Source organism: Atractosteus spatula, assembly GCF_055471065.1.
Source record: "Atractosteus spatula isolate fAtrSpa1 chromosome 10 unlocalized genomic scaffold, fAtrSpa1.hap1 SUPER_10_unloc_1, whole genome shotgun sequence".
Taxonomy (NCBI): domain Eukaryota; kingdom Metazoa; phylum Chordata; class Actinopteri; order Semionotiformes; family Lepisosteidae; genus Atractosteus; species Atractosteus spatula.
The window spans coordinates 3,693,888-3,711,615 of NW_028296612.1; the positions used below are offsets into that span (position 1 = coordinate 3,693,888).

Below are 17,728 nucleotides of genomic sequence, written 5' to 3' on the forward strand. Positions count from 1 at the left end.
CTCAGCACACAGGTCTGTCATTGAGAATTAAAGCTCAGGACAGGAGAGAGTTTCATATACAAGTGTGAGGATTACCAGTATTAACGCTCAGTGCAGATGGGAGTACAGTACACAGGTTTGGGTGTTCAAGTACTATATAGGAAAGACTTCAGCACACTGGTATTTATCATTGAGTAACAAAGCTCAGTACAGGGGACAGTTCAACACACAGATGTTGAAGTGTATTAAGGTACAATACTCTCGAGAATTGAGTACACCATTGTCAACACTCCACTCCCTACAGTACAGCCAATAATAACCATGATCAGAACAGTCCATCTGAGAAAAGTACCTCACTCTGGGGCACAAGACCGTGTCCCCCTCTGGAATCAAACCTGCAACCCACAGTCAAAAAGCCCTGTTTAATACTGCAGAAGTGTAGTGTTTTACAGAGCACAAGCAGCTGGACTGAGCGAAAGACACACAGCTCAGGAGACGGGCAGAGAGACGTCACAGAGACCGACACAAGGAGGAAGAAAGACAGGAAAGAGCTTCTCACCTCCATCCCAACTCCCAGCCACACCCATCTTCCCACTGGCAGCCTCTGGACAACCTGGAAGATCATACAGGAGAGAGAGAGAGAGATCAGCATCAATCCCAACACCACACCTGCCTCTTGACTGTCTGCTTGTGGACAGCCTGGACAATTAGGGAAAAGAACTCAGGACAGGGTTCAATCTACATACGTACACGTCTTCCACAATATCAGACTCTGCACTTTTCCCGGAAAATAAGGAAAAAAAACAGGGAGAGAGCAGCTAACCTCTATCCCAACTCCTCATACATACCCGTCTTCCCACTATCAGTCTCTGGACATTCTGGAAAACTACAGAAATGATCACAGGACTGAGCGTCAACCTCCATCCACACTGGTCCTCCCTCGGGATGTTTTCTGGACATCCTAGACAGCATCCAAACTCCAATATGTCTTCCCACTGTCAATTCTTTTGGACATTCTAGAAAATTAGGGAAAAATTACAGGAGAGGGTAACCAACCTCTACCCCAACTCCTCATCCATACTGGACTTCTCACTGTCAGCCACTGGACAACCTGTCTTTTGTCTGCCTCAGGACATTTTGGAAAACTACAGAAATGAAGAGGACAGAGCATCATCCTCCATGGCAACACTTAATCCACACTGGTCTTCCCACTGTCTGAAAAAAAGATTCCCACCTCCATTCCAACTCCCCTTCCACTCCATCTTTCCACTGTCAATTCTTTTGGACATCCTAGAAAATTAGGGAAGAGAAAACAGGAGAGGGTTCAGTCTTCATACATACAGGTCTTCCCAGTGTCAGCCAGCAGACTTACTGGAAAATGGAAAAGAGACAGGAGAGAGCATCCCACCTCCATCCCAGGACACGCTGCTGTAGGCTGCACAGCTGTGACAGCTGGTTCGTGTGTCTGAGGGCAGCAGTCTGGCTCTGCAGTCTCTCTGTGCCTCGTCATCGGTGTTCAGCCCAGCGTTCACCTGTCAGTCACTCAAGATTGTGTTAATTCAACAATAACAATACTTCACCAGGCTTGAATATCAATACTAGTAACTTTATAAGTTAATGCAGTTTCTCCTCCCTCACTAACAGGGTTGTGTGTTCATGTCCCGAGTATGAGACAGGAGTGACAGGACTAACCTGACCTTGTGCTCGTGCTGGAGGGTGGTGTTGGACTCGATTCGAGAGTGTAGGGTCAACAGCACACTGACCAGGTTCTTGTGGGTGAGAGACAGCAGGAGGTCAGGACACAGCCCTGAGAGTCACCCCCTGGAGCCCCGATAGGAGGAGTCCACTGGCTCTCCGCCTGGAGCTCGTCTCTAAGGAGCAGCCTGAATCAGGGTCACCTGCAGCTCTTCGTCATCATGGTCATACTCACAGGCTCCAGCAGGCAGGAGATCAGGACACCCTGGATGTCTCCTTGAGACGACTCCTGCTCTGTCCCCTGGGAGTCTGTGGATCCAGATTGGTCCGATCAGCACAGATCATGCAAGACCAGCGTCACCTGCGAGGGACAGCCAGTGAAGGAGAGACTCACCTCCATCCCAACTCCCAGCCATACCCGTCTTCCCACTGGCCACCTCTGGCCAGCCTGGAAAATTAATGAATAACAGTCCAATGTCAACACCAACATCCTGGAAAACTAGGGAAAGAGACAGGAAGAAGCACCCAACTCCCCATTTATCTTCCCATCCATACCCGGCTCTTCACCGGCAGCCTCTGGACATGTTGGAAAATTAAAGAAAATACAGGGGAGAGTATAATTTTCACACACACACCTGTCTTCCTACGGTCACCCTCTGGACATCATGGAAAATATGGGACAAGAGAGTATCCCACTTCCATTCCAACTCCCCAGTCTTCCTAGTGTTTGTCTCTGGACATCCTGGAGAATTAAGGAAAAGAATTCAGCAGAGAGAGTCCAGCCTATACCCGATCTCCACCCATACGTGTTGTGAACCGACGTGCCCACTGACCTCAGACCTGGACAGCTCCCGGGCTCGGTAACCCGCTCTGTAGAGTGTAGAGGAGAAGGGCAGCTCTCTGCAGACCACAGTGGCCCTGAAAGCAAGGAAACAGCGCCTGTGTGCTCTGGATGTGGACAGAAGGGACACTGAAAGTCCCCCAGTTTGTGTCCCGTCCCCCCAGTGAAAGGTACTCCGATACTGTACGTCCCACACCTGACACACCCAGGTGACACCAGCGATCCTCTAACTCCAGGGAGGGTCTCCTCCCAGTGACGACTGTGGGAAGATCCGACAGCACACAGCCGCTGGGAAGACCTGCGCTGCGGTCATGGAGATCAGGAGGAAGAGCCTGAAGCAGACAGAACCGTCAGAACCGAGGGACACAGCTCGAGGCTCGCCGTGGGTAGTGCTGAGGAGTCACCGAACCCATCCTGGTGGACTCCTCACAAGATCCCGATACGAGCTCCCAGGAGTCGGGATGAGAGGAGTCCCAGCACAGTCCCGTGAGGGTTCGAGATGAGGTCGACTGGAACGACAATGGCGGAGAACACAGGAGACACACATGAGGTGTATTTCACAAGACTGGCTCAATCAGTTGTGCTCCTGCAGAAAATAACAGCGATACTGCTTCTGTTGGTCTTGCTCCAGCTAAAAACACTTCTAGTGCAAGTGGGGCTAATAAAAACATCCAACTAATATTAATACTGTTAATAAAACTAATTTTATCATGTACAAATATCAATACTGGTGGAGCATTAACAGTACTCCTCTCACTAGTAGGGTTGTGGGTTCCAGCCCTGAGTGGGACACAGGAGTGACAGCACTAACCTGACCTTGTGCTCAAGCTGGACTCGGGTTCGATTGAGTGTACAGCAAACATCGCAAAATAATTAAAGCAAGGATACAGATTGAATGTAGTGTCAACAGCACACTGACCAGGTTCTTGTGGGTGAGAGACAGCAGGAGGTTAGGACACAGCCCTGAGGGTCACCCCCTGACACCCCGACAGGAGGAGTCCAGCTCTCCACCTGGACCAGGGGCATCGGCAGCACTTCGTCGCCATCCTCCTCATCCTCACAGGCTCCAGCAGGTAGGGAGGGAGGAGGAAGGTAGTTAGGACATCCTGTCCGTCTCCCCAAGACAACTCCTGCTCTGCCCCCTCGGAGTGTGTCAATCCCAGATTGGTCCAATCACATCCCTGCAGGATCGATGAAGACCAGCGTCACCTGTGAGGGAAACCCAGCGAAGGAGAGACTCACCTGCTCTGCACTCAGGCTCTCTCCCCCTTCCTCACCTCGTTCAGAGGTTCCGACACCCCTGGGCTCCTCCTCCTCCTGGTCAGTCCGAGTCTTCGGGGGGTTCCAGGTGCTGGGCTCCTCCCAGAGTCGAGGTCCAGGAGGAGTTTCTTCCTGTTGGCTTCTCCCAGATCTTCCAGACTCCTCAGGCCTGAGCCAGGCTGGGAGGAGGGAACCTTCCCTGAGATCCTGGAGTCCGACGTCCAGACGAGACGACCGGAGAGATGGTGTCCGACTGGGAGAGAGCTCCGATGTTGGGGCGTCTGTCCTTCCTCTTGACTTGAGGTTCTCCCACAAATAATAATTCGGTAGCCTGATACCTCAACACCCCCTGCTCTCATCAAGACAATGATTAGCTTAGTAATTAACAATTACAATAAAAATTGAGTACATTGAATATCCAGGACAAAAAATATCCAGGACAGAGATTGACTAGTAATTACAGGGAACTTGTACAATAACCATTGAAGACAAACGCTGGCTTAGTGTTGAGCAGTTAAGGTGAAGACCCAGTAGAGTCAAGTCAGTGATCACTCAGGAAAGAAACTGACTAGCTGAGTGATGAACATGCCAGTGAATATCTGTCAAAGTGACTAACCAGTACAGTGAATTTCCAGGAAATATTCAGGAGAGAGTATGTGTACGTGACAGACCAGCACAGTGAATATGTAGTAAAGCACTTCAGTAAACTGTAAGGGACTACAGTTCCACTGAAGAAACAGCAAACACAAAATAACTAATCAAGGAAAAAACAGTTTACCAACTAAACAGTACAGTTCCTATCCAAGAAAAGGGCTCCGTGTTGTTTCTCTGCCTGGTTTGTACAGAATATTGAGTCAGGTGCTCCAGCAGGAGTTTCTGACTTCCTCTGCTCTGTGAGCTCCACACTTCTGTCCTGTGAATCACACAGAGCTGCAGCAGGGATGAGTGAGAGGTACCTGCATGGGGACAACGCTGAGCTCTTCCCCCCCAGCATCTCCCTGCGCCACAGCCCCTACAGTCCCCAGTGTCTCACTCCACCACAGTCCCCCACAGCCCCTACAGTCCCCAGTGTCTCGCCACAGTCCACCACAGCCCCCTCCAGCCTCACACAGGTGGTTTAAAAAGCTCACCTCACCTGTCCCTCCTCTCTAATCACACTCCTGCTTCTGGGCTCAGCAGTCTTTTCAGGAGCCCACCTACAACTGAAAAACAGGACTGATCTCTACAGTGAGTAACAGACAGCACTCTGAATAAACCATTCAGTGATGATTACAGTGATTATTAATACTCAGTGCAGCAATAACTACAGTGGACACCCAGTACAGTGATGATTATAGTGATTATACTAAGCACAGTGATGACTAGTGAACACCCAGTACAGTGATTATTAATACTCAGTGCAGTGATGACTACAGTGAACACCCAGTAAATTGACTATACTGAAAACCCAGTACAGTGATCATCCCTCAATGACAACAGTTCAGTGATTATTAAATACCCAGTACAGTGATGATTATACTGAATACCCAGTCCAGTGTCTGTCCATCAGAGAATAAGCAGCCCAGTGAACAGCCAGTGATCTTCTATTACAGGGAACACTGGGCCAGTCGGAGCTGTGCTGCCCCCTGCAGAAGACCTGTCCTGAGGTCAGAGTCACCGGTGGTCTCGCCCTGTCCTCTCTGGGGTCCTGCTCACGGGCCTCGTACAGGTGCTGGAGCTCCCTGCAGCCCCAGAGTGCAGGATCCGGTACAGGCCAGCTCCTCCTCCTGCTGTGAGGACGGTGGCCCTGAGGTTCTCAATGGAGGCTCTGGCTCAACTCCACCCCCCATCACCAACGACGGGGCCCAGGGTTCGACTCCTGACCCAAGACTCACCTCCCACAGCGAATCCCGGAGTCCAGGCCAGGACTGGGAGCAGACCGGTCAGGGGCAAGTCCAGGAGATCCACTTCAGACCTCTGCCGGCTCTCTTCCTGAAGAGCTTCCCGAGAACCTGCTGGAAGGCCCCTCTGAGACACCCATCCACAAACACGACCACATGAGCCCACAGACACAGTCCTCACCAGCCCACTGCCTGCAGGTGCACCCCCATCCATCACTAGAACCCCAACCTGCCCTGGTCACTCCACACTCGCCCTTTCACACCAACGTCTCGCACAATAACCAACATTCGTGCAAAACTCCACCTGGTGTACAGAAAACACTGGTTCTGACTGAAGCAATCTTATTGGCAAATACACTAATATTTTAAATGATGAAATTTCCCCCTGAAGTAAGAAGAAACAGCACACATCTACAGTCTAGGTGTTAATTTACAAGAGAAGCCTGTAAAACAAACCAGCAGGACTCAGTTTTCAGGGAGAAGCTGAGGAGTGAAAATGACTCAAGACAGAAACAGAACTGAGAACAGTCCCTCTGTCTCAGCTACACTCTCTGACTCTCGCTCATGTTAATGTGTATCAGAAAAACCTGTTTGTTATTTTTGAGAAAGGGTGTAATGTAGCGGCCTCGGCATAAATATTTTTCTTTTTTTGTTTAACAATGAGAGGATTTACAAATACTACACAAAATAAGATCAACTGCTTTCACCTTCCGGTTGTTTTTATTATATAAACAATTTACATTATGCCAGCACAGATAACACAAACACGGTCTTTCAAAGAAATAGTCACAGACCCGTTTTAATGATTACTTTAAGAGCAGCTCTGTACATCTTCCGTTATTTAATGCTGTAAACCAATATTTTACATTATAAACTCACCGGAAATTTGTGGGTCAGTACTATTATATCCAGGGTTGTAAATGGCGTTTGACAACAAAAATACTTTCTTTGCACCATTTAATAGGCTTTGAAAACTCATGTTAAAGCACCGGTTTATCACATAAACAGAAACTGAACCAAACAACGGATTTGTGTATAAAACCGACCCAAGCTGAAATATCCAATGTCTTTAAGAAGCACAGACACACACTGCTGGGTCTTTAACTTTTAACAGCCCACAACAGACACACCCGACTACACGTGTGTATTTGCTTACAACGCGACGCTTCTGAGTTCCCCAAACATTTTGAAATCGTTTCTCAAAATAAACACAAACGCCTCTAAACACGAACATTAAGTTTGTTTTCAAAGCAGCGAAGCTATTTCGTAATAAACGACTCAACGCTGACAAAGGCACTTCAGACAGGAACTGCGCAACAGGCAAATAAAATACATTTTTACCCGCAAAATCAAAACCCAACACCACGGACTAAACACCACAAAACACAAGACAGCCTAAACTTTGCAGAACCGTGTTGTGTCACCAGATACAACCGCACAAAGCAAGCGAACCTCTTTCACAGAAATATTCACCTCGCGTTTCAGTTTAAAACACGCCAAAGCACATCGCTCATTTATCAGCTTTCCAGCAAATGTCCCCTAAATTACCTAAAAACGCTTCCCCTTACCTTGGAAACAACGTTTTAGAACAGTTTAAAACACGACAGAGCATATCGATAACTTACTGGTAACATTTAAAGCAAAGGTTTGCTAAAGGTGCATCAAAACGGTTTCCTTCACCTCGAAAAATCACCGGTTTGTTCTCGCAGTAAAAGCAGCGCACCTGCTCGCCTGAACACACCTCACAGCCGGAATGACGACCAGCCCCTCCCACCGGCTCAAATAGCCCGGCTGTGGAAACCGCTCCTCTAACAGGCGGAAACCTCTGTCACTCAGCGACCTCCGGCCAATCAGAGACTGGGCTCCATCGCGCACCCGCCCGCTCTGCCTTCCCACCCTGTTACTCATTAAGACCTCAGACCAGCTCACGGTCACCTGCACAGGTGCGATGACAGGCTTATGCGCGTGTAGGCTCCAGGACAGAGACATTGAGGAAACACCAAAAACACAAACACACAGCAGCAGCAACAAGGAGTTGAATAACACACATCTTTAAAAAGAGAGCATCGGTGTGAGCCGGCGGTGGGGTAGAGTTCAGAACTTGAGTCACTTGGGAGAAAACACAGAAACGTGCAAGTAAAAAAAAAGGGTAAAATCGGTTTTTTAACTGAAAATAAGCCCCATGTAGGACCAACAGTAGTGAGATACATCATCAAAATAATACATCAATTAAATCATCTAAGGGGGTCTCTTTAATTCAAGACCCCAGCCCAGCCTGCACTCAGCTCCCTGTAAGTGCCCAGCAGTCTGATCCTCTCCAGGTGTGACAGTGCAGCAGTCTGATCCGCTCCAGGTGTGACAGTGCTGTCAGTCAGACTCCCAGTGCGCAGCAGTCTGATCCGCTCCAGGTGTGACAGTGCAGCAGTCTGATCCTCTCCAGGTGTGACAGAGCAGCAGTCTGATCCACTCCTGGTTTTGCAGTGTTGTCAGACGCCCAGTGTGCAGCAGTCTGATCCGCTCCAGGTGTGACAGTGCTGTCAGTCAGACTCCCAGTGCGCAGCAGTCTGATCCGCTCCAGGTGTGACAGTGCTGTCAGTCAGACTCCCAGTGCGCAGCAGTCTGTTCCACTCCAGGTTTTACAGTGTTATCAAGGACTCAATCCTATAAGAGCTCTTCAGGCATTCTGAATGTGTCACAGCCCCTCACTGTCTAATTCTGAGCCTTTCACACACAAGCCCAATACTAGTGACACTGAGCCCAACAGTTAATTTCCCAATCCCAGCTCCGCCCAACCACAGCCCTCATCCCACTACACTCAGAAACCCAGGATCCGTCTCACCACCACACTGCCCTGCAGGAGGATCTGCCTCACTTCCCTGGAGGGGTGTCAACATCACACCTGCCTTCCCTGGGGGATGATGGAGGACCGGTTCCCCTCGGACAGGAGCTGGGCGCCCTGCGTGTGCGATTCTGCAGGCTGAACGGCTGTCAGGAGACGCCACAGCCCCCCGTCAGTCTCGTTTCCCCTGGATTCTGTCTCCTTCTGCAGCGCGAGTCTGCAGGGCACTGCTGGGCTCCGAGCAGCAGGACTGGGAGTCTGAACAAGAGGACAGCGCCGCCGGGCTCCGAGCAGCAGGACTGGGAATCTGGACAAGAGGACAGCGCCGCTGGGCTCCGAGCAGCAGGACTGGGAGTCTGAACAAGAGGACAGCGCCGCTGGGCTCCGAGCAGCAGGACTGGGAATCTGGACAAGAGGACAGCGCCGCCGGGCTCCAAGCAGCAGGACTGGGAGTCTGGACGAGAGGACAGCGCCGCTGGGCTCCGAGCAGCAGGACTGGGAGTCTGGACAAGAGGACAGCGCCGCTGGGCTCCGAGCAGCAGGACTGGGAGTCTGGACGAGAGGACCACTCCCACTCTCTTCACGGAGGTCAAGACCACCGAGATCTCAGGGAGAGCGTGTCTGGCCCCTGGGGGCCGGGGTTCGAGTACAGAGCGGGCTCCCAGGCCCAGGTCTCCCAGGGGACCGACTCTTCTCGGCTCGGGGACGAGGGACAGCGGCTCTCGGGCTCCCCCCCAGAGAGACCGGAAAACTGGGACTGGGAGCTTCCGAAATAAGAACGCCTTCCGGAGACAAAGGACAAACAAGCCCCTTATGTCTGATTCTTTTATTGATAAAATAAATCTTTGACATCAGGTGTTTTGATACAGAACCGGCGTCAGTAAGTGATAAAAGTTAAAAGATTCTGAACGAAGACTGTTCCAGGTGTCCTCCCCAGTCTCAGGTTTGGCGAAAAGGTATCTGGAATATCACAGCAGCAGTGTTGCATATTCTGGAACATATTGTAAGTGCCTGCTGTGTGATAAAAATGTACAACTTGGCTCGTTCCATCTCCTTCTGCTCTGAATCTGAATTTGATCAAGTCTCCATATTAAAGCAACATTTTTTATCTCGGGCACTTGTAAACACTGCCAGTGCACAAAGACAGTGCTTGAAGAATAAAAGAACACCAGCAAGAGGATGCTGGTAGTTAATGGCTCATTGATGTCTTGGCCTCTTTGGCAAGGTTCTGCTTCATCAACAGGGCTGGGCAGCTTGTTCCCCACCCCCACCACCCTCTGTGTACAGAAGAGCCCTCTGTCCTGACTGGAGGAGCTCACCCAGCTGTGTCTGGAGAGGAGCCAGGGTATTGGCTTTAAATACAAGGATGGGCAGCTTGTCCCCCACCCCCACCACCCTCTCTGTACAGAAGAGCCCCCTGTCCTGGACTGGAGGAGCTCACCCCGCTGTGTCTGGAGAGAAGCCAGGGTATCAGCTTTAACTACAAGGATGGGCAGCTTGTCCCCCACCCCCACCACCCTCTGTGTACAGTAGAGCCTCCTGTCCTGACTGGAGGAGCTCACCCAGCTGTGTCTGGAGAGGAGCCAGGGTATTGGCTTCAACCACACTGACTGGGCAGCCTGTCCCCCACCCCCACCCCCACCCCTCCAGACAATACCTTCTGACTCGCTATCCAGCTGAAGGAAATGACATACATGTATATACACACCAAGACAATCTCTATCAAATTGAAAACTAAACCTTCACAGATCGTAAACCTACAATCACTTCAGCATCCCTTTGGTCAATGGCTTTGGAACAGTAGCAACTTACAATTATAATATTCTCACAACATTTTACAAAGACGTAGACAAAGACAATAAAAACCACAATGAAAAACAAAGAAGTGCCCGACTCCGTGACAGCAGAGCTGAAACCAGGTTTTAAACCGCACATGGATCTGACAGCTCCCTCAGTACAACTATGAACACTGAGCACCTCACACACTCCGTTCAGTGCACAAGTAGCCCTGTAGCTCCATGAAATAGTTTTTCAAGAACACTTTTACTTCCTCTAGGTCTGTTCTTCCCTTCATTACAACCAGTGAACATTTTCCTCAGTTTGCACAACAGCAGACTAAATGTAATACAATTTCAATGAATCTGTCATCTGAGCAAACAAAATCTAACATCATAATATAAAATATAACAAAATGCTATTTATCACTGCGACACAACAGAACACACATCGCTGCAACAGCTTCCAGTTGGTAATAGAATACAGCTTAAAATCAGTGAGGACGGGACGTCCCCAAATCATTTTCTATTACCCTGAAATAACGAAAACAGCAAAAGACATCTTAAATATAAAACATAGCACAAAAACAACAATATAAAAATACTGAAAATAACAAATAAACATTCAACGGTTATGTTTTTCATCACACTACAGGGGAAATCATATCTTGGCATCTAATCTTTTGGCAGTGTTATAATGAACAGCTGTTACCTAATTAACAGGACAGGCCCTTAACTACAGAACTGCCATTCGAACCCCTGATCAGCTTACAAGAAGTACATAGAGAATCCTTTTTATTCAGATAAGTTACTGTATAAATGATGGTTTGTTGCATAAAATATTTTCTATTAAAACTCTAAATAAAGGTGTAAGTGGGGCCAGCAGGGCCCCACTTGGCGCGCTCACCCTGCGGTCCATGTGGGTCCTGATGCCCCAGTATAGTGACGGGGACACTGGACTGTAAAAAGGCACCGTCCTTCAGATGAGACGTAAAACCGAGGTCCTGACTCTCTGTGCTCATTAACAATCCCGGGGTCTCTCTGGAGAAGAGTAGGAGTGTAACCCCAGTGTCCTGGCCTAATTCCTAATCACCCCCCTCTCTGAACTGGCTCCATCACTCTGCTCTCCTCCCCACTGAGAGCTGGTGTGTGGGGAGCGATCTGGCGCACTATGGCTGCCGTCGCATCATCCAGGTGGGGTACACACTGGTGAGGGTGGAGGGGATCCCTATTACCCGTAAAGCGTCCAGAAAAGCGCTATATAAGTGTAAGTAATTATTATTATTAAATTAAAGTTTATTTTTCCATCTCTTACATCTGTAGTATTTTTTTACATTTGAGATCTGTGTATCTGGAATCACTTCTATATGTAAAGTGCTTTAAAGCTCTTTGAGCAATATAAAAAACTCCCAGGGGTGCAGATCTCTCTAATACTCTGTAAAAGACTGACTTTAACCTGTGCACAAACTAATCCATCATTTAAAGAGACAAACACATCTCTCATCAGTGCATAATCCAGCCTGGAGTGCGTGATGCTTCCAGTAACACATCTAGAGATGTTGTATCAGTGCAATGCTTTTAAAACACTCCGATTCATTCAGTGCTGAACGTTACACATCAAAAATAACTTCCAAGGAATTGTCTAAACCCGACAAAACTCTGGTTTCAGCTCAGTTCCCAGAAAGAGCAGGAGAACGGTCTAACTCCTGTTCCCTCTCACAGGCTTCTGCTCCCTCTCTCTCCAACTTTTCCAGTGCTGTATTCCCAAAATCCCACAGGACACAGAGGCATCTAGGCTTCTGGTACCTCGCGCTTTGGTTCCTGAAAAACAGCGGAGCCGATACTCCAGTGTTTAGACACGGTCAGTAAAATGTACCATCCCAGATCAAGATCAGCGCTGCAGGGAACTGGGGGAGGTATTGACCAGCGGATCTGAGGAAGTCAGGAGAACGAGGATTCGAGGGAGGAGAGCAGAAGACCGTCGCTGTGGAGTCAGACTTGACAGAGGGCAGAGTGTCGTACTGTGTCAGTGAATGGCACACCCTGTAGACCATCACAGACTCCTGCTGGGGTCGTCCCTCAGCACCGCGGATCAGTCTGGAGACAGTGCCGAGCAGCTGCTGTTAACACAGGGAGCTGTGGACCAGAACACTGAGCAGAATACATAACACACCCCCAGCCTGAAGGGATGTTCCTCAAGCACCTCCTACTGGATACGTACAGGAAAAACAATAAGTTATCAATACTGCATTATCGTTCTTCCTGAAGGACCCGAAGGTGCTTCACACATAGGAGGGCACTGTTCACCTGAAAATCTCAGACTGTTCAAGCTCTGATCTGGCCAGGAATGAGGTCAGGACACTGACTATGAATACTGCTCAGCTGTTTCTAATCAATACTCATAAGAATTGAAAGAACACTGTTGGCATTAATTGATTATTAATACTACTTTGCCTTCATTTGGCCCTTGTCTTTCCAAACAATCCCAGGGTGTTTCATGTGTAGGAGGGGACAGTTCAAGCTCAGATACAGCCGGGACTCTGGGACAGTGGGACTCCACACCCCTGCTCCTACAATCACTGTCTCTGGGATCTTGAACGAATAAGCAGGCGGGACCTCAGCTGTAATCCTCCTTTGATCTAGTTCTGACCTCCTACAGCTCGGTGTCCCTGGTCCTCTCTAGTACAGAAATGACATCAGGCAGAGCGCCGCCTACTGGTCCACCAGCACTAGGTGGTTTTTGTTACCGTGGTACGGGCTGGGTCCAGCCTGGCCTGGCTCTCCACAGCCCAACCGGATCCAGCCCCCCTGTAGTAAGACTGCTCCCACAGGCAGCCCCACAGTGGGGAAACCAGAGAGTGGGCTCACTGGTAACCACAGCTGAGCAGCACTGTCTGTCCAGTAATAAGAGGAACACGTGCACAAGCACAGAAAGCACATCGATTCACTTGACATCCGGAACAAAATCATAGCGTTTTGATTCTGCCCTACATGGTACATGATGTGTCTCCCTTGTTTGACTATTTCAATGGGTCCCTGACTGTCCTGTAGGTGTTAATTAGGAGATACGCACAGTGTGCACCAGTTGTGTGTTAAGGACAGATTCTACCGCTGTGCTGAGTGAGAGTGGGAGAGAACATACAAACTCAACACAGGGAGACCTACACTTGATCCCAGGAACGCACACATCAGGATTCTCCCCATCCCACTGTCAATGCTTAGTTTAACAGGACTCCTCCTGCTGGGATCCATCAGACTGGGGCTGGGCTGGAGACTGGGGGAACTGTGGTGTTACCAGAGGGTCTGCAGGCCCTGGGTCATCTGGGCGATTTCCAGCAGCTCCGTTTCCCAGCAGCTCCACATCAGGCCCAGGGTTTCTGAGACGCTGACCTGACCGCAGGTGTCTGACCAGCACAGATATAACCCCAGCAGCCACGAGCACAGCCAGGATCACGATACCGACAATCACAGGAGCCAGCCAAGTGGAGTCAGAGTCTGGAAAACATCCAATAAACCAGCTTAACAACCGACTTCATGCAACAGACAGATTTCAGGACCAGGACGAGCATGTTTAACTACAGACAGCTGAGTAACTCAGAAACAGGACTGCGTTAACACATGCTCTGTCACAGCCTATTGTACAGCAAATGAATGTGCTGTCTCCTGTCCTACCTTCCACACGGACTCTCACAGTGCTGATGATCCTGTCGGCCCTGAGGTCCAGTACTGTGTAAGAGCCCTGATCACTGAAGGAGACTCCAGACAGCTGGAGAGTCTTGTCCTGGAGGGAGACTCTGGGTCTGTAGTGCTGGACTGGGGTCACTGTGCTGTTCTCTACAGCACACACTAGCACAGAGTCTCCAGAGCCCTCAGGAGTAAACTGAACCTTCACAGCCTCTCTGGTGTAGAGACGGATGTTCAGAGGGTGTCCATCAGTGACAGTGACATTCTCTTCATGACCTGCAAGAGGAACAGGACAGGCATGTTAAACTGCAGACACCTGAATAATTCAATAACAGGACGCCATTAACATGTGCTCGGTCACAGACTCTTCTGCAGAAGATGGGGCAGAGTGGTGGCCCTGTGACTGGAAGGGTTTGCTGGTTCAAATCCCGCGGCCGGCAGAGGAATCCTACTCCGCTGGGCCCCTGAGCAAGACCCTTCATCCCAGCTGCTCCAGGGGCGCCATATAAATGTTCAACCCTGTGCTCTGACCCCCAGCTTCTCTCCCTGTCTGTGTGTCTCATGGAGAGCAAGCTGGGGTCTGTGAGAAGACACATTCCTCATGCAGGACATCGTATAGGGCCAGTAAAGTGATCTGATCTTATAAATGAATGTGCTCTGTCTCCTGTCCTACCTTCCACACGGACTCTCACAGTGCTGATGATCCTGTCGGCCCTGAGGTCCAGTACTGTGTAAGAGCCCTGATCACTGAAGGAGACTCCAGACAGCTGGAGAGTCTCGTCCTGGACGGAGACTCTGGGTTTGTAGTGCTGGTCTGGGGTCACTGAGCTCTTCTCTACAGCACACACTAGCACAGAGTCTCCAGAGCCCTCAGGAGTAAACTGAACCTTCACAGCCTCTCTGGTGTAGAGGCGGATGTTCAGAGGGTGTCCATCAGTGACAGTGACATTCTCCTCATGACCTGCACACAGAACAAGAATGAACATTTGAAGTGACAAAAAGACAGGTCTGCACCACTTTGCCCTCCTGCCTCAGTTTCGTGAAAACAGTTCCCACTTCCTGGCACTGTAACCTATGTTAGACTCTTGTTCTCCCTGGACAGATTAGCAACAAGAGTATAAAGGACACAGGACAATACTGCAGGAAGTGTTCTTTGTCTATCAAGTGGGATGGTTCACTTCACACATATTTTCCAGAACTTAGTTCAATCTGCATTAATACCTGCAGCAAAACACAGGACGTATCTACCTGTGACAGACAGGCGCACCTCTCCAAGGAATTTTCTGGTATGGTCCAGGTCTATATATCGGCACTCATAGATATGTTCTTGAGCGAATGTCACATTGTGCACAGTCAGGGAAAAGTCCCCCTGGCCAATCAGCTCTCTGGAGATTTCAGCTGCCGTCTCGAACCCGGCGCCAGGGTAGACCACTTCACTGAAGAACTCCAGCACAGGATCGTCTTTGTCCGTGTCCCATCTGAAGTGTATCAGCTTAAAGGGGACTGCCGTAGAGTTTCCCTTACAGGGCAAAATGACAGAGCCGCCATATTTCACTACCACCAAGAGAGGATCTGAGGAGACAGAGTAGATATTCAGAGACACAGCGACACAGCTAGACACCCCCTCATTTTAGTCTGAAGGGAGTGTCCCACACTGACATGCTGGAGGAACTGAGTCTCTTTAGTCTGGAGACAGAAAAGATATTCAGAGACACAGCGACACAGCTCGACACCCCCTCATTTTAGTGTGAAGGGAGTGTCCCACACTGACAGGCTGGAGGAACTGAGTCTCTTCAGTCTGGAGACAGAGTAGATATTCAGAGACACAGCGACACAGCTAGACACATCCTGGAGAGGAACAGAAAAACACAACTCTACAGCACCTAAAACTGTGTGAGATACCAGACACACCCATACCTCTGAATGCAAGACGGGTTATAAATCAGACATTATTTTCTAGATATGATTTCAAAGCCCTTACCGTTCAGAACACTCCCGACCAGAAACAACAGAAGTGTTATCCTCTTCATGATTAAAGATCTGCAAAACAGACAGAAATACCGTAATGACAAGAGCAGAAGTCATGACGACAGCAGAGGTGGCCCACAGTGATATACATCTTACGTGGAGTGGGGTATTTTATTCAGAGTGTGGGGGTGATCAGGTGATGTCAGCCCACTTTCACGGCGTTAAGGCTCCTAATTTTAGCACTAATGGCCACCGCGCAGGTCAGTGAACGGACACCTCTCGTCACAGAGCATAGATGTGAAAGCAAAATGGCAGGTGTGCAAATTCACGCAGAACAAACTTGATGTCTGAAGCTCTGTCTTTGCAAAAGGTGAATCCGAGTCAAATATACCAGCGCAGGTGTAGCGCCCCTGAAGAGGGGAATGATACCATAATACAAAATACATCAATAATACTTTGTACACAAAGAAAAATACGTTGAAAGTTACAAAAATGCTTCTTAACGTTTCGTACATATTTTAAAAAAATATTCCGCATGATGCCTTATTCAGTCTTCTCTTTAGGATATTACACGTTTCAGTAAGGACTGGTGGGGTGCTGGGGGAGTTTGTTATCCTTCTCGGAAGTGGGAAACGGGTGGAGGTGGGGGTCGAGGGATCCGATGAGATGCGTTATCGAAGGAACACGAGGAGGAGCTGTATCCCAGAAAGATTCCTTCACTTTTTTGATGTTGTCAGCAAAGAGAAACTGCAGACAGCAAAGAGGAAAAGATCATTATCCCTGTCTCTCTCACACCTGAAGAGGGCTCCACAGCTGAAACGTTGCGTTTCCTTTCTTCTCTTTTCAGCAGGGATAAACCTTTACTTGTTCCTTTCCAGCCTACGCCTGCTGACGCGGCTGCCCGCCTGATATATACCATCCCTCTAATCACAGCTATGAATGTGCACTGTGGGCATTTTTAACTTGATTATTTATTCTGGCATTGAAGCACATTTTATGTCATGCCAAAGTGTCCCAAGCACTGAAAAACAGACGTTTTCATTCAGGAAGTGAGACAATGACGAATCACTATGAACTGCAGTTAGCCTGCCCTGATCTAGGTTTCCTATATATATATAACCCCATCCCGACTGAGCTAAAGAGAGATGTCTCTTTAGCTCAGAGAACTAAAGATTCCATACAAATTCCATACAAAAATAGCTCACGGGGCTGGGTCACTGCAGAGAGACGCGGGAGGCCCGGGTTCGAGCCCCCGACGGTGGGGGGCCGACCTAATGCGGCAAGGGCGCCCGCCTGAGCCCCCGTTGCGTTACAATACGTTTTTATTAAATAAACTAGACATTGTTTATCCGGTTCAAGAGATTTATACAAAAGAAACACTTCACCTTTAATTCCTCCGAAAAAAAATCCTTCGTGAAAATTCAAGAACGTCTCTTATGCATAAGATCCGATCGCCCGAAAAAAAGAAAACAAATGAAGACATTTGACTGTCAATGTCCAGAAACAGAAACAATATATGAAGTATCTTAAATGTTCAATACAAAACTGTTTCTGCTACTACTTAGGCATATACTTAGATCCCACAACCGAAACTAAAAGTAATTTGAAAACGAGTTTGCCGAAAGTTTTTTTCTATTGTCTTCTGAGGCAGGTAACAGAAAGACGTTCTGTTATGTAGTTAGACGACATACAGTATGTCCATCTCCTTCACAACTCGACCGCTGTCCAGCTCAAACTGGGGGTATGATTTCGTACAAAAAATGGTGGCTAACAGACCTTCTCTTCCTGAAATCGCTCAAACCCTTCA

General features: G+C 48.9%; 1 protein-coding gene and 1 long non-coding RNA gene across 2 annotated transcripts; both read right to left on the minus strand.

Moving 5' to 3' along the window:
* Positions 1-823: 823 nt before the first annotated feature.
* Positions 824-3,024, minus strand: LOC148813477 (uncharacterized). The gene is made up of 6 exons (XR_016086224.1): positions 2,508-3,024; positions 2,310-2,416; positions 2,069-2,122; positions 1,388-1,983; positions 1,214-1,269; positions 824-995 (listed from the first exon to the last, which is right to left on the minus strand). It is a non-coding gene; the product is annotated as an uncharacterized LOC148813477 (long non-coding RNA).
* A 6,330-nt stretch (positions 3,025-9,354) lies between these two features.
* On the minus strand, positions 9,355-17,728 carry LOC148813478 (uncharacterized). The gene is made up of 6 exons (XM_088908245.1): positions 17,307-17,728; positions 15,935-15,993; positions 15,202-15,525; positions 14,627-14,914; positions 13,942-14,229; positions 9,355-13,764 (listed from the first exon to the last, which is right to left on the minus strand). Exons 2-6 carry the CDS (start codon positions 15,981-15,983, stop codon positions 13,493-13,495), a joined length of 1,221 nt encoding a protein of 406 aa, XP_088764371.1. The 5' UTR covers positions 15,984-15,993; positions 17,307-17,728; the 3' UTR covers positions 9,355-13,492.